At 28.4% G+C, this 17,557-nt stretch overlaps 1 protein-coding gene across 1 annotated transcript in view; it reads right to left on the reverse strand.

Moving 5' to 3' along the window:
• Positions 1–1,028: 1,028 nt before the first annotated feature.
• LOC129972532 (uncharacterized) overlaps positions 1,029–17,557 on the reverse strand; it is a 66,978-nt gene continuing 50,449 nt past the window's right edge. The window contains exons 7-8 of the mRNA XM_056086696.1: positions 4,537–4,661; positions 1,029–1,207 (exon numbers count right to left, since the gene is read on the reverse strand). Of these exons, the coding sequence (XP_055942671.1) occupies positions 1,042–1,207; positions 4,537–4,661 (291 nt within the window). The 3' untranslated portion in view covers positions 1,029–1,041. The remainder of the gene's footprint in view (positions 1,208–4,536; positions 4,662–17,557) is intronic.

Genomic DNA, 17,557 nt, shown 5'->3' on the forward strand with positions numbered 1-17,557 from the left:
TTGCAAAAACGAGCACAGAGTTGAATCTGTACTTTGAAAGAATTGCAGTTGAAGATACTATCATATGGTACCAAAAACTCCCAATTCGAAAGATGTGCCAAATTTATCAAAATAGCAAGTAACAAAGAATTCTAGAAAATATTCCTTCCATTTTATCCCTTACTCTAAGACTTAAAAATAAAAAAAGACAAAATAACAAATGCTAGTATCCAGACGGTTCTTACTCTAGCCCTACTATAAGTTTGAACAAAATGACAACCAATATTGACGCTCTTACAATTAGGAAAAAAAATCATTGACCATATTCTCTTGGAACAATTTGAAATATTCAACTCATAAAACAAATCAATGGAAGAAAAATCTTAATCACAAATTACTAACGAATGTAAAAGTTTCCCCTAATTTCATTAATTTTAATCCTTGCCTTTTTTTTTTTTTGCTGAAGATCTCAATTAGTATATTTTTCATTCATAAAAAATAACTGTTAAGTATCTAAGAAAAACTGTTAAGTATCTGAGCCAAAAATTCTTTTCTTGATATTATTAATCTCTTTAGTTTAAATTTAATCTTTTAAAAAAAAAGAATGAATCTAGAAACCTCAAGTTTCTTCTATGGCCAATTATATACAGCCAGACTAGATACCAAATAAAAATTTTTACTTAAGGAAATAGTAAGAAATTTAAAGAATTTTTTATATATATATATACGTCAAACACTCACAATAAAAACGTTTTTTTATCCTGATTATTTAGATTAGTAATTAATTAGGTTTAAACTTTTTACTTTCTATTGGTTCAATACAAAAATTCTACAACTTAAAAATATATGTGTTTCACTTTTTTTTTACAAATATATCGAAGAATTAGACGCAAGTGGTATTGCAAGTGTAGCAGCTTGTTGAATATAAATAAGAATATGAATAAGCTGAAAATAAAGTGAAAACTCAACCCAAGTAATCCAAAACATCAAAAATAAAAACAATAAACAAGATTTTATTTAAATAAGTTAAATAATATAAATAAGAGATGCATTTAAATATCATTATAAGTTAGCAAGCATATATTTTCCGTTCGTATCTAATGTATCAGTTGTGGTCAATTCTGCAAGCCTGGTTTGTTGCTGAACTATCTGACCGCTTTCACAAGGAACGTTGATTCTTTGTCCCAACACGTCGGAAGAACACAGTCGGAACTTGAAAGGAATCTCTCTAAATCAGAAAAAGAAATACAACCGTTAAAAATAAGGAATTTTATAGTTTGAAGTACAAACTAAAATATGCAGTATTGATACTGAGCGGATTATTTTTAATTTTTTGTAAAAAGAAAAATATTGCAATCCTGACGAAAAAAATTGACTTATTCGTTTTCGAATTCTCACATTCTCATCCGCAAGAACAAACAAGACAGACGCACTGCCAAAATTTTAAAATATTTGGAAAAAAAATGTAGATTTCTTACAACAGTGATAAAATTATATATTAAATTTCAGTCATTTCACTCAAAGTATTTCTAAGTTATATTAATATATGCACTGATGGAAAAACTGACATTCCACTGAAATTTAGTGAACAATTACTCGAAGGCTATAATTTTCATATAAAGATCACAAATTACATTTCATTCCGGTAATTTATTCACAGAATCAAATTCACAGACAAACAAAGCTATCAAAATTATTATTTGTTTCAGAATCCCGAGACTAGGACTTTTTGACGATTGTACTTCGTTAAGAGGTGGTACACAGAGAGATGCGCAATTATTACGCCTCCAAATTTCGCGTATAATCTGAATTCACACGAAAACATCAGTTAACAACTATCTTTTCATATTTCCTCTCAGCCTTTTTTTTTTTTTTTTTTTTTGACGAAATAAACGATTTTTGGCGCATGCTCAAAAGAGCGAAGGATTTTCTATCTGAAAATGAATAGTAGTTTTCTCGGGAGGACTAATCAGATCAGGAAGTTGGTGCTCCAAAAACTCACGATAGAATCTCTTAACACTAATGGTAACTTCTTGTTTCGCCCACTAGAAATTAAAATATGATGAGGCTGCTGGATATGACTAGCATATTCTTAGTAATAAAATTACAGCATGAAGTATTGAACTCATTCTTGAAAAAAAATATCTTCTTCACAATGAAAATTCGCCACAATAAATAATGTTCAATATAAATAATAACTAATATACGTATATCAATAAAGCTTTTCACCATTGTAGGTAATATTTGCTTTCCTGAAAGGATCTCTCTCCCTCTCCCTCTATCCCCCCTCTCTCCCCTCCCCTTCCTGTGATGCATGAATAGAAAATGCCTCTCTTGTCAGGAAAACAAAACTTTACACTCTTTGTTACTGCATATATTCACAAATAATTATTCATTATATAAATAACAAAGCAGTATTATCCTTGAAAAAAGTGCTTAAAATTGCAAAATTTATTGAAGAAATGGAAAATATTAAATTCTAGTAGGGTTTTAAAATAAAAAAAAGTAGTTGCAAAAACTCTTAAGAAGACTCGGTACCCAAAAAAATGCCAACAAATTTTACAAATTTTATGATTATAAATAGATATTAACTGTGCAGAAACTTAAATTTCTCTAACATTTTTCAGATTCAAAAATTACAAATATAAATATTTTAATTTTTTTAGAAATACCAACCCTTTTTTTAAAATGCTTTTTGTATAATTTTCACTATTTTTTCAAAATATTTTTAAAGGAACCTTACAATGTATTTAAGAGAATTAACTATCCGCTTTATCGGCTTTCATAGTTTCCGATTTAAAAAAGTTGCTCAAAATTTTGTGAAATTTTGAGAAATATGAGAATTTTTCACTTTGAACATTTTTAGAAAAAATTCTAATCAAAACTTTACAAATCCATCCCTAATTCAATTAAGCAGGCATTTAATAGTGAGCAGAAAAATTTCATACAATTACAATAAAATGTGATTTAACGTTTTGAAGTAGACAAAATTTTCGAAAAAACAAACTGAGATAAACACAAATAAATTGTAACGAACAACTGATAAACACAATATAATTGTAACGAAAACAGCTCATATCAAGTTCGTGTTTTTCTCAGAAAAATAAAGTGGCATTTGTAAGACCAAAGATATTAATTTTATTAATGTATATTATAATATTTATTAACGGCCATTATCATATATAGAGATTATTAGAAAAAAATTAGAAAATTTTCCCTGTTTTTATGCGATAGCCTTTTGTTTTTCTTCAAAATATTTAATAAATGATCTGCAGTTTTGTTTATCAAATATCTATTAATACGTAGCAAAAATTCTAATTTTGATTGAAATTTAAGTGATATTAGTCATTTTGAAGATGATTATAATAAACCGTGAGAAATTCAGTCGAAAAGAAAACAGTAAAAACTATAAAGAAGAGAAAGATATAACCGTTTCAGTATCAAACAACCGTCTTTCATTTCATTTCATGAAAAAAATTAAGCGGCTTGGCTACTTGCAAATGACATATGTTTGATGTAAACACTGGAAGTGGGCCTGGAACCGGATATCGCATTAGAGAAAATGGCTTCATATATTATTTGTTTTGAAATTTTCAGATTAATAAATCAAAGGTTCCATGATCATTTTTCACACAAAATTGGAAAACCGATATATTCGTCGATTTTCAGAAATTCTCAGGATATCGAATCCCCTTAAAGCTATTACGAAAATCATAATTTAATTCTTATCCAGACTATTGAATCGAAGAATATTTCTATTACTACTTGACATTTTTAAAAATTTTTATTAATCTTTAGATTTTATTATCTTTATTTTTCAGTCATAAAAATCTTAATTTCTTCCTTATCACTTTTCTTATTCTTGAATGCATTTCGTATAGCATCAATATTATGAAATCTTGTAATCACTTCAACAAGATTACCAACACATGGTGTCTTCTACAGGAAATCAGAACTCAACTAAAATTAATTAAAAATTTATAGAATTAAAATATTTTACCGTAAAAAGCAGACCACTGTATGAAATTTTAGAGCTATGACACATTAGAAAATAAGCTAAATGCGAATGTAATAGATAAAATGTTAGAACCGCATTTTATTAACCATTTAAATGGGCGTTTTTTTTTTAGTCATATTATATTAAAATATTTTTAGGCTTGAAATTAGAATAAGAAAAGAGATTCATTTAGCTTATTAGATAAATTTAATTTGATTAATTAATTTGGTTAATTAATAATTAAGTAACAAATCAAGACACATCATTTTGTGTGAGATAAAAAACTAAAGCATCTAAGTTTCTGTCTTTCTAAAAAGATTTGTCAGAACTTATGCCAACGTACATAAATTCATACAAAGATTGATAAATTTGGTGGGAAGCATACTTCCCAAGGCCCTAGAAAGGGTTAATAAACTAAAAGTTATAAATATATAATTTCAATTTTTCAGTTTTTTTTTAATTAACTTATATTTTATTATTTTAAATACTAAGGAATCTTCAAATTAAGTTTTCTCAACATTTCTACCTGACAAAGATAAAAAATCGTTAAAAAAATAAACCTTCTCGACCCGCCATCCTCTTCTGTTTTTCGATGGTACCAAACAATCTCTCTCCCTTCTTGACAAATAAAAATATTTATTCGCAAACCGAAACAGCCGAGAGTTACACGAACAGCTCTCCCATCCTGAAAAAGGAAAAACATAATCAATAGAAAACATAGCAGAAAGCAATGCAAGATTCGAAACAGATGCGAACTCTATTCAAATAAAAGTACCAGCATAATTTTCTAGGGATTTCTACCATAAAAATTCATTTCGTTTATGTTTCCCTTTCTCTATTAAAAAAGTATAAAGCGAGAAATATCACTGAAAACTTCACGAGAAATAGTCTAGATATTTATGAATATCAAGTAAATATTTCTCATCAGTATGCATTCATCTGTAATAATTTTACTTCAATGTCTTTCACGTCTTTTATTATTCTGAACATGCATTTCTTAAAGCAGATTCGACCAAAAGTAAAATATCATAACTTCGAGTCATTTTCGAAAATCTTTATCTGAACGAAAAATAAAAATGTATCCATTTGATGTTATGAATTAACATAAATGACAGAACATGAAATATTTTCTCAGCGTATAATTTCCACAACAAAAATGTCAACGCTTTTCCGCATGGTTTACCTAAAATATCAATGCACAAAACTAATGCTTACGCCATTTTAAAAATCTGATAAACATATGTAAAGATATCTCTTAATCTAGTTTAAACTCTAATGAAATTCCTAATTATTATCTTAATTTAGCCCGTATTAACATCAATCAAAAAATATTATCTTATTTCCTGTTCCAATTCCCAATTTTTAATATAACACGCCCTCTTGAAAAATGACGACTTGAGTATTTTCTTACGCTCCGAATGAAGGGATAAAAATCAATAATGCTTACAACAGACTTTAAAAGATACCCAAGATTCTCTTTCAAACGTCACCAAGCGTCAAATAAATCCGTACCAAAATCTCGTAGTAAAATCGATAAAAGAAAACATTTCTGTCATTTTCGCTCTTTTACCGCGATGAAGACTGACTTATATATGAGTGTATTTCTGACTTTGCACACAGACTTGGAGTAGAAGTAGAAAACATCTACAGGAAACTTAAATCACACAGGAAGACAAGAACCCAAATGCCATCTTCATATGATAAAGAAACAAGCAGAAAGAAAGCTACAGAAAGCAATATTAAGCACTTTATTTTTCATAAAAACAGCGCAATACTTAGAAGCATCAAAGGAGGTTTTCGAAATTCTATTCATCGACATTCATGCACAATTGATACCTATACTGCAGGGATTATTGAACATTTTTAAAAGGTGAATATTGGCTTATTCGACATTAATGATAGAATTCATGATCATTGTACTCAATCGCTTGATGCAAGGAAAAATGAATGTGCTTGTTGGCCCGGAGAGCTAGCTTACTGTGTCACCAGTTCAGATGGGATCCTATGTGATACTGATATACTGATTCTTGTTGATGTTCTGCTTCCCCTCCAAGTTTATAAGTAAAGTTTGGAAACACCTTGTATATACACACATACAGAGGGATTATATTATACAAGAGATGCCATTCAATAGCCGTTACAAACCTGTAATGTTGCTTCCCAGCACGAATAGTTTCATCGTAAGAAAGGATATGAAAAGTTTGATAAAATTAAGCGAAAAATAAATTTGCAAACAGAATCCTCATTAATTTATATTAATGAAATAATTTAAAATCTTAAACCTTTGAAGCATGAAACTCGGGTAGGACTGATTTATTTGAACACTTAATTTATTAAATGCAAATCTGACAGAAACATTGAGCAAAATATACTTCTTAAATAATCTAAAATTAGAGTAAATTATACGTAAATAATTTATTAAAAAATGATGCATACTTAAATGATGATATAACATTCGAAGCCCCCATTCGTTTTAATCCTAATTTTAAGAAGAAATATTGAGAGGACAATTAATTATTCAAAGACAGCACAAAATATCTAAAAACCTAAAAATCAGTAAAATTTGCTTTTTATTGATGAAATTCATATTAAATGCAATGATATCTGCAATAATAATCATGTATTCAAATGAAGCTTGAAAAAGAAATTATGCTCATTAATTATTTTATTTGATTAATTAAAAGCATAACAAATATATTATTGTTTTAGAAAAAACGATTTAATTAATCGGAAATGCTAAAAAAACTAGGGTATTTTAACACGTAATTTTATAAGTCTAAATACTAAAAGAATCAAAATAAGTTTTCGATTTTATTGATGAAATAAACCTTTTAATTAAAATTCCTTTTACTCCCACATAATTTATTATTTTCGTTTTTTCATGCGCATATTTCTCATTAAGAGATTAGGAGCATCAAATCTCTGTTAATATATTTTTATTTTTAATATCCTTTATATATTATAATCAATTATAAAAGTATTAGTATTTATAAGGATATGCACTTCTGAAGATTAAAATGTTTTTAATACTTTAATAAGATTTGAAAATTATTGGTTGAAAAGTAGTAATTTTTCATTCGCTCTTTATTATAATAAGAAACTGCTTAGTAATTATTTGCTTTTAAAGATTCCAAAGTTTAATATTATCAGAATGGCAGGGAATATTTTATTTCATAAAACTTTAAATTATTTCATTTTTATATCTCAAGTTTATCCATAGCGCATGATAAAGTCTTAAAAAAAATAAGGATTAAAAAGCAGAGTCTATAATATTTTTAATAAGATTTAATTGATAAAGCTGTTTATGGAATATTTCAAACTTTTACTCAACCAACATTTAATATAGCATGGAACACTCCATTTGTAAAATCCCATTTTATCAGTTTAAGTGACACTAAGCAAATTTAGTTTATGATTAATAATATTCTGAATCTTTGATTTTCATGATAAGGAGGTCTTCAAGATTTTTTTTAAAATTATAATCGGCCTTTTATTCAATAAAAACTCGATGTTAAGGAAAACACACAAAAAAATGCTTAGTGCTTTTTTTTTAAATTCTATATTTATGTATCTATGTAGATTTATATATCTATGGCGACTAATATAGAATTACACTTTGGCGAAATTGGCTAATTCTCTGGGAATAGTAATTAATTTCATTTAAATAATTTAATCAAATTTTGATATTCATAATTCCTTTAAATTAATTTTAAGTATAAATTGTAGTTGACATTTAAATTTTCTATTTGAATAGTATTACATTTGAAAAGTCTACTCCTAATACTCATAGTGATATTAAAATCGCAATTAAGCTTATTACCCATCAAATAATTGCGCGTTGTCTTTTATTAAAGAGTACTTCACTTTCTAACTCTGATTGCAAACTGGACAGATAAAAAACAGAATTTCTCTTCTTTAGCTTTCAACAAAAGAAGAAAATCATGCAAAGGAATAAATCAGTGCAAAGGTTTGGATATAACTAAAAGAATTGTAAAAAATTAGGCGAGATATTTTTAGAAAGAATGTAAATTCTGAAAGAAATGCGCAATTATGTTGATATCACTAGAAAGGTAATGAAAATAGAATTTTCATCGTTGGATTTTAAAATGATAGAAAAATTATTTTATAAAATTTTGTTGATGGGAATTATCTTTAAAGAAAAAGCATCTAAACTGTTTAATTTTAAGGATTGAAACTTTAAAAAATTTCCTCTAGGAGTCATTCCTACTTACATCTGCAAACTTTGTTCCCAGTTTAAATGATCCAGATTATAACCTGACAAGATACATACATTTTAAATTATTAGTAGTAGAGATATTTTACATATAGCATATTTTTCTGCAAAATATTTAAGCAAATTGTAATAAATGCCTTAACTAAGAACTTGAATCTTTTGAATTTCATTTATTTTTACAAGAAAATGTGTCAAATATGGAAGATAATACAATTATCGATATAGAAAGAAAAGGATTCTTTTTTAAAATGAAAAAAAGACCTGAATGAAGAATTGGCGACCCTTCGGCGACGTGGCGACGAATTTATGCTCCTACTTCGCCTTAACTTTTTTTAACTCATTCATATCTAATGCATTAACGAGTAAAAAATTAAATGACGGCTCAAAAATAATCCATATCCATAATTTCTGACAGATCTAATAAGGACAACAAATCAGTCTAAATACTTCTAAAATCTTCGACAGTTTTGCTTATACTTATTTTGCATTTTTCAGTTTCAACATTTTAAAAATCGTCTGACGAAAGAAGAAATCAAACTTATCAAAAGACGGACACAGATGTTTGAATAAGACTTAACACAATATAAAGCTTCCTGGATTAACAGTGACAACATAATCCTATTTACATAGCATTTATAAAAATGCACGGTTTCATCAAATCTTTAAACAACCGATAAAATTTCATCTCTAAAGAAAATATTGAGTATTAGAGCATAAATTTTCATGTCTTACTAGAAGAAATTTCTTTCCAAATAATAGTTATTTTCTATTAGCATAACTCAACTTTGTAATAATATGAATGACATGTTAAAAGAGTCAGTAAAAAGAAGGGATTTTGTGTTCGAGTAAACCTGGCCGTTTAGAAAATGTCTGCGATATTTTTGCAGATTTCGCGCAGTCTGCATAACACAAGATAAGAGCGGAACCAATTCATTCAAAAAATCCGCTTAAGGTTATTCCGAAAAATTTTGACTTCCTTGTAGGTTAAAAATTGAACTGCAATTCATAGTACAAAGTTTTCAATCCATTTTCAAACATTTAGTGTAATATATTTAGATTGTGAGAAGCAGTAAATGATAAAAAAAAAATGGACGTAAACTCTTCGCTCTATTCATAATTTTACTTTCCAAATGTGGGTTTATATTAATACTAAATTATTGTTGATTGCTGACTTTATTTAATTAATGGGAGTATAAATTAGTTCAATCTGTTTTCAAAAGATGGCTCTGGTTGTGCTTAGCTGCTTTCGGTGGTTTCTGAAAGGTTAGACATCTGTCAATAATATTCAGTTTATATTGTCTTAAGTTTCATAAAGTTCGTTATTTTTTTTATTCCTTATTATTTTTTTTAATTTTATGTTAATTAAACAACATTTGCGGTAGGTTTTAATTTTCTGCTTTAATTTTTAGAAAAGTGCAGCTGAAGTGCACTGAATGCTTGTGGTGACAATGATTTCAATTGATAAATCACGTAGGAAATGGTTTCGAAGTTTCAAGAACGGTGCCTTCTGCGTTGAAAACAAACCTAGCTCTGAACACCCAAAAAAAAAAATGGAAAGTCAAAAAATTGGCGGCGTTACTAGAAGAAGATCTGAGTCAAACGCAATAGGTTCTTGCATTGGTGAGCAAGAGGTGAATCATTGGGAGTGACTCACAAGTAGTTTCTGTACGACTGAAATCCATGAGAATGATTCAAAAACAATGCAATCGGATGACTTATGGTCTGAAACCGAAAGATGATTTTTCACTTGCAAGCAGCTAATGCAAAAAAACAAAGTTTTTTTTTTTCTTTTTTTTTTTTTATTGGATTGTGATTTGGGAGAAGAAATGGATATTCCACGATAACCCCAAGAAGAAAAATGACTTCGCTATACTCAGCAAATCGATGCCATCGACCTAAACATCAACACCAAAGCCGAATATGCACAATTTGAAGGTCATGCTGAGTATCTGATAGGATTGAAAAAGGTATTGTGCGCTATAAGCTGCTACAACATGACAATTCCATTACGGGCGTTCGTAATAAGATACAACTGATTCGTTTGAGACTTGCATTACGAGAAAAATAATCGAATTAAGAACAAAGTTATTCTTCTGCATGACAGTACTCGGCCTCATGTCGCAAAAAGAATTTTTGGTTTTGTTTAGTTATATTAACGTCCCGTTTAAAGCAAAACTAGTGCTATTTTGGGACGGACCTCGTAATTTTGAACCGCGGTCAGATGACGAGGACGACACCTGAGCTGGCACCCCCCTTTTCACATCACACCACACCAGCGGGAGGACGTTTAATCATGACGGATTTAACGTGAAACAGACCCCCTTACATGACGGTTCTTCGGTGGAATCGGGTCATGAACCTACAGCCCTCCGGTTCCGAAGCCGAAACCTTACCACCAGGCCACCGCGGCCCTAAAAAATTTTTGGGAACCCTCAAGAGGAATATTTTATCATTCCCGCTGTATTCTCCGGAGATTTTTTTTCTTCTATTTACTGGTTGTTCTGACGGACGTAGCGTGATTTATCAGGTCATTAGTTCACTTCTTTCGTAGAAATCGAACACTAGCTACTAATTTGGATCGCCTCAAAAATAGACATTTTTTCAATGGAATTTGAAAGTTGGCTGTTAGGTGGGGAAAAGTAGAAACCAACGATGGACAAAATTGATTAATCCATTCAGACATTTTTCTCTGAAATAAATACATTGACCACAAAAAAAAGTATTTAATTTGTACTCCCAATAATATTCGATTTTGGGTTTAAACCAACTCGTTGGCTATTTTGAGACGAATCTAAATTTAAGTCATTCTCAAAATAGAACACCTAGATTAGTGACCCATTCTTGAATTGTCAGCAGTCTTTATTCTTACGGAACAAGAATAAAAACGACTGACAAAATAGAATTTATGCTCCTCAAATTCACCTAGATTAAATGTTTTGATTTTAATCAACTACAAAATCTAAGATTCCCCGATGTCGAATCCATAATTTTAATTTCGTAATCATGCTGGATTTGAAATTAATCCGATTCAGATAACTAAACATGAATAATATATATGTGAGAACAATTTCATAATACCAAAATAAAAGAGAGATTGAAAATTAAAGTACAAATTCGTTATTTAGTATTAATGTTTATAATTTTGTATATTCTCGCATTATTATCATAATGATTTTCAAAAATTAACTTTGAATGTTTGCCACTTCTAATCAACTTTTTTGGAAAATAGCAATGGTTTTCAAAGATATGCTTTTTTATTAATACACGATAATCATAATAATCGAAAGGAGTGTAATATGCTTTATAATCTTTTCTATAGAAATAGTGTGGGATATTTAATAATAACGGTAATAATGTACTTTGACAAAACATTGCTTCTAACATTTCTGCATTCATTAAATCCATTTAATAGAACAAAGGCTTAAAAACAGTTTTATCATTGAGCTAACAGGCAGAATTTCTTTTTACAGTAATGAATTTCTAATTTTTATTCTTTAATATAATTCTTAAATTCTATATTCTGAAATTTTGAAAATAATTTTCATATTCAATACCAAGTGATGCTATTTGAATCAAAATTTAAATCATTCATTAATTAAGCACTGAAGGTAAAATGTATTGTTATTAAGAATATGTTTTCTCAAAATTTCAAAATTCTATATCTGAAAATGAGTAAAAAATTGATTACAAAATTCTATCTCTAACATAACTTATATAAAACAAATCAAGATAATTAGAAATGTGTAAAAATATATTCAAATTGAAAAATCAAATTAATTACCGTCTTATTCTACACTACAGCTACTTTATTACTTTCTACACAGCTTTCTATGAAATTAACTTTACTAAGTTAATTTCATCCACAGTCAGATGGAAAGAATGATATCTTTATTTTCATATAGCTTTGCAAAGATTTCCTTGTTGTATTATTTTCAGCACCTCGTGCTTTTATGGATTAGCTTTGATTTCCATATTTTTTAAAATGTTTTCCTTATTTTAATGCATTAATGAATGTTTTCCTTAAAAATTGTTATTAATATTTCCTACTTTTTATCATTAGTACGTTTCGTGCTTCGTTACTTATTTCTCGTTGAATTTGAAATCAATATATCTCGAATTCATAATCAGAGTTCGACACTTAAATAGAATATTAAATAAAATTATGCAATTCACTGGTAATTAAAATCAGAAAATATTAAAAAATGCGCTACCAGCGTGCTTAAAATTTAGAAAATGTAACATGTTAAAAAGTGGCTAAAAAATTGACAGCAAAATTCCATACAAAAATTTTCCAAGCTTCAAATTAGTTAAATAAGCGATTTTAAAAGGTTATTTGCTAGCTTCATTTCTTACCATCTCAAAGTCATTAGTATGAATGTTAATTTAAAAAATCTTACATAAAAAATGTACATAAATTAAAAAGCCTTTTAAGAGCAACAAATTTAAAATAAGTAAAATTCATTTTCTTCATTAAACTATTTTCATTTAGTTATAAAAAAAGAACTGTGGATAGTATTTGAAGAAATGAATGCACTTTAAAATTCTCAGAAAACCTAGATATTTTCTTAAAAGAGTAAACATTTCTTGTTTATATACAAAATATAGTGTGAATGTGCAACTGAAAAACCTTTATCTTTTGTTTATCTTTAAATCTATATTTTTAGAAACATTTTTTTTTAAATTCTAATTACAGAATATAGTGAATTCCATTATCGAGAGAATCTATAAAAATCAAGGACATGTGCATCTTATTTCTCATTTGCATAAAACAAATAGTCCCATCCTTAATTATCGAAAATATTTTTACTTTAATTAAAATTATTTTCTGTTAGCTTGGGTAATTTAAGTTCAGAGTGGGTTTTTCAAAACATCCGAATTTACTTGAAACTTTAGCATTTCAAGTTTTAAACAACAAAAATGTTTAATTTAAATTATTTCCCTCTGTATTGCGATATTATTTTATAATACATAAGAAAAATAAGGAGTAGAAGATACAACAAAGCGTAATCAACTGTTTTATCCACCCCCAAAATAATCAGTTGGGTCGGACCTACTTCAATACTAATATAATTCTACCTATATGGTAAATTTTCGTTATTTTGTTGCAATTAGTATTACTGCAAATAAGTACAGCCAAAAATGTTTCAGTTTAATTATATTAATCTCGCTTTCGAAGAATTAAAATAATTATCTTAAAAATGATTTAAATACCATCTAATAGAGCAAAAATTAAATTTGATGGGTGATCTTAGTTTCATTAACCAAATTAAAAATAAATATTGCATTTAAATGGAAAAAAAAGAGAATAAAATGGAATGAAAAATGAAGGAAATGATGTATCCGACTGGCATGATTTAGATAACTGAGTTAGAGATTGGATTAGAATTAAATAGCTGACAAATGGCATTCAAAAGCTTGTGTGCTGGGTGTAAAGCAAGTTGAAAACAGTCGATGAAAAGTCATAAAACAGAAAATGTGGACGAGATCTGAATGACAAAAACAATAGCGCCTACACTAAATTACACAGTGATAGAGTATCACTGAAATATAATTAGTCATAAATAAGATTTTCGAAATCTAAGTAATTTAAAAATTTAGAAACCAGAAGAAAAAAAGAAAATGAAAGAATTTTATAGAAAAGAGAAAATATATATAAATAAATGACATAATAATAGCGGCTCAGAGGTACATATAAGGTAGAGTTAAGTTATTTTCAACTTTGAGGAAGGTTTAGTTTTTGTTTTCATTTCTAATTTTAGTTTCAATTTTTAGTCTTTGTTTTAATTTGTGACTTTAGTTTATGTTTTAAATTTCAATTTAATGTATTTTAGCTATATTTGTATCTCATTTTAAAGCAACTCAAGAGCAATTTTGGAACAAAACTCTTAGTCTTGAACTATATTAAGATACCGAAACGATTCCTAAATCGCCTCTCCCTTCAGTATAATCCCAATTCACTTGAAACTGGGGAATTTTCATGCTCGATATTAGATTTAATGAGTTCCAGTTTATATAACAGATCAGAGACGGAATATAATGAATCTAAGATATTTATTTTTCGCAGCTGATAATGTATACTTAGACTCCAACTCAAAACAGAGTCAAAACACGGTCAGTCAAATATTTTATGAATGCAATATATTATTATGTAGTATGACGTCATGTAAATTTATTTCATTGCAATTCTTCATATTATATAGGTAATATGTAATGATAGCTCTTAATTTTTTTTTTATTTAACTAATGTTATTTCTATAAAACTGCAAATCTCAGCAAGTTCTGAATAAAGAGAAAAATCCATAATGAATGCAATATTCTTTTAAAGAATACCTAAATTTCCCTTTCTTAAAACGACACGTGTAAAGGAAATTCCCGTCAACATTCCATAGCAAAACCACTGAAGGAAAAATTTCGGTCTCTTTTGCTCTTGTTCGCAATGCATACTGGCATGTCTCATTTCTCCTTCCTTGTACATATTATACCTACCGGTATGAAATAAATCGAAGTTTTGAAATTTTAAGTTTCTTCTTCTCGGTCTCGCAACTGCTAAAAAATATGTTTATATATTACTTGAATAAAATTTATTAAATTACTAATCTTCATCTTGAAACAATTCCTTTGCAGATAAAACATAACTTTCGGAATTTGGAAAAATATATCGTGGCACTTTGAAATAAAATTTCGTTAGGTCCTCTTTATAGTAAAAAGATATTTATCCATGAAGATTTAAAAAATATTTATCCATGAAAAAAATACATTTTTACTTTTGAAAAATATAAAGTATCTGGGAACTATTATTCAAAATAAGATTTTATAAATTCAAAAATACAAAAAACTATTCTATCTAACACAGAAAGGTTAACATAAATAACAGAAATGAAGACTGAATGACAGATTTCTCCCATAACTTAACACATGAAAATCCCTCATATTCCTTTGACCAAGTACAATATGAAATAATAAAACTTAAAATTTCCTTATAATTTTTATTTAAAAATGGTTATTTTTACCATTTACTATAAAGACGAGAAAGTGATAGCCTCTATATAATTCTTTGATTAAGAATTGACTGAATAGTGCTTCTGAAAAGATGAATAGTTTCTAGATAGATATTTATGGATAACTGGACCATATTGTCACGTTTATAGGCTTAAGGAAGAGAACACTCGTAGAACAATATTAGTTTATTCAAAGTAAACAAAAGACCTCGGTTACTATAAAGCAAACTTTTATATACAGATATAGAATGTTCTAGAACATTCCTAGAACTAACTGAAGAGAAAATGACGTACAAAGATTCTGAGGAAATTATAATAATGGAATATTCCAGAAACTTCTGGAAGAGCTGAAAGGAAAAGAAATAGATAACAAATTTATTTGGTGAGGATTGAACCAGCAATCTCTTTGCCCGCAGTCCGATGTCTTATCAACGAGCCACGGAGACATGTGGCTAGCTTCGTCGCAATATTCATGAAAGAAAGCTAGCAGATTCATCTAATTATCAATTTTTACTGTTTTTCAATTGCTGCTGTGATGTACAGTGAATATATTCTAATTAATGAAAAATCTAATTCAATAAGTCAAAATGGCTTGCTATGTCATTGCATGTAGATAAAGAAACTGCAGTATCAACCTAATGTATTTAAAAATAATCATTAGAATAACTATAAAGTTTAGTAATTATTATCCTACATAGTGAGACACTATACGTAAAATGAAAATCATCCAATAGAACGGAGATTTTTTTTACAAATGAATGACTTATCGAGACATTAATGCCATTTTTAATACGCCAGCTTCTATCATTTTGCATATTATCAAGATTTGTTATTGACTAACATCCCGCTATAAATGGCGCTACTTTGAATCATAAAAGTAAATAATTTGAAACAATATCTTCCTTACCTATTTCTTAATCCTAAATTTAATTTATAAAAACAATGGATCCATTTTAAAAAAGATCTCATTAGAAAAATTCAAATAAATTGCAACAATTACAGATGGTTTTAACCTTCTTTAAAAAGAAGATAGAAAAAATTGCATAAAATGCAGAAAGAAAATTTTAATTTCGGGTGTAATAACTGCCTTGGTCCCACAACATCCAAGGAGTCCTATCATGTGGAGTTTTCCTTATACATTTCTTTAATTCGCTAACTATCACACACAAAAGAGGCTTTAAAGCGGAATCTATTGCATATCCAAATGAAATGCAAACACTTGGAAGTAATTCAAAAAAAAAATGGACTCTCGCATAGGGTGCAGATTGGATAACAAACTCGCATCAGCGTTTGCAAACATTTACCAATTCAATTAAGTGAAAGAAATTATTGCATGGATAATGCCCATATGACTAAATTTAGTTATAATAACTCTGGATTTTGAAACTACTCAGACTATTTTAGGACTGATCTCATAATTTGACCCAGGGTCAGATGACAACTGAGGCGGCAACTCTCTCAGTAAATTTCCGCGTCATACCAAAGAGAGAAGATTTAGCACATTACGTTGTATTTTATCTTTATCAGGTCCACATACACGATCAGGGCAGATTTCTAACTAAACTGTATAGGCAGCTGCCTAGGATTACAAAGGATGAAAGAGAGCCACAAGCAAGTCAGTTACAAATGTTGGCATAGTTGTGAGATAAATTTGTTAAAAGAAGAAGCAAATGAATTATAAAATATTAGGATTAATATTTTAGTCATATTCCTATCTAATTATGCTCACTTTTTTATTACAGAATTTATTAATACTGAGCATCTGTTTACATATTATGCAAAAGAATGGATGCCTCAAATTATGTCATAAATAAAATATATTTTCACAAAATTATTAAAATTGAAAACAAATTAATATGCTGAGTTAAAAATGTATTGAAATGTGAAAACGAATTCATTAATTAAGAGAGTGACCTCGTCATATGAACTGTCTAAAGTCACATAATATCCAAACCGCCGCTGTATATTTAGGGAATTTAAGTTGATTTCGAATTTCAAGAATTTAGTGATCTCCAGTATACCTATTTGACCATTAGAAATCACAGGGAGCTTTATTGTGTATACAAACAAGATTTCCAGCAGCTGTTCGCTTCAGTATGCCGAGATTATGACTTTTCGACGATTCCACCTCGCTAAGAGGTGAGACGCAGAAGGATAAGCGCATTTCCGGAATTCATCGTTGTTTGACCTTAATTTCTAACCCATAAAATACTTTTCCAATCAGGTTTTATTTTCCCATATGTATGTGAATGTTATTTTTGATCTGTTATTGTATTTTAACTCTAAAATACGCATTGATTGATCATATTTCCAGTCAAAGTAGTAAAAGAAAAATCTTTCAGGAGTTTA

This window comes from Argiope bruennichi, chromosome 6 (assembly GCF_947563725.1).
Source record: "Argiope bruennichi chromosome 6, qqArgBrue1.1, whole genome shotgun sequence".
NCBI classification, from domain to species: domain Eukaryota; kingdom Metazoa; phylum Arthropoda; class Arachnida; order Araneae; family Araneidae; genus Argiope; species Argiope bruennichi.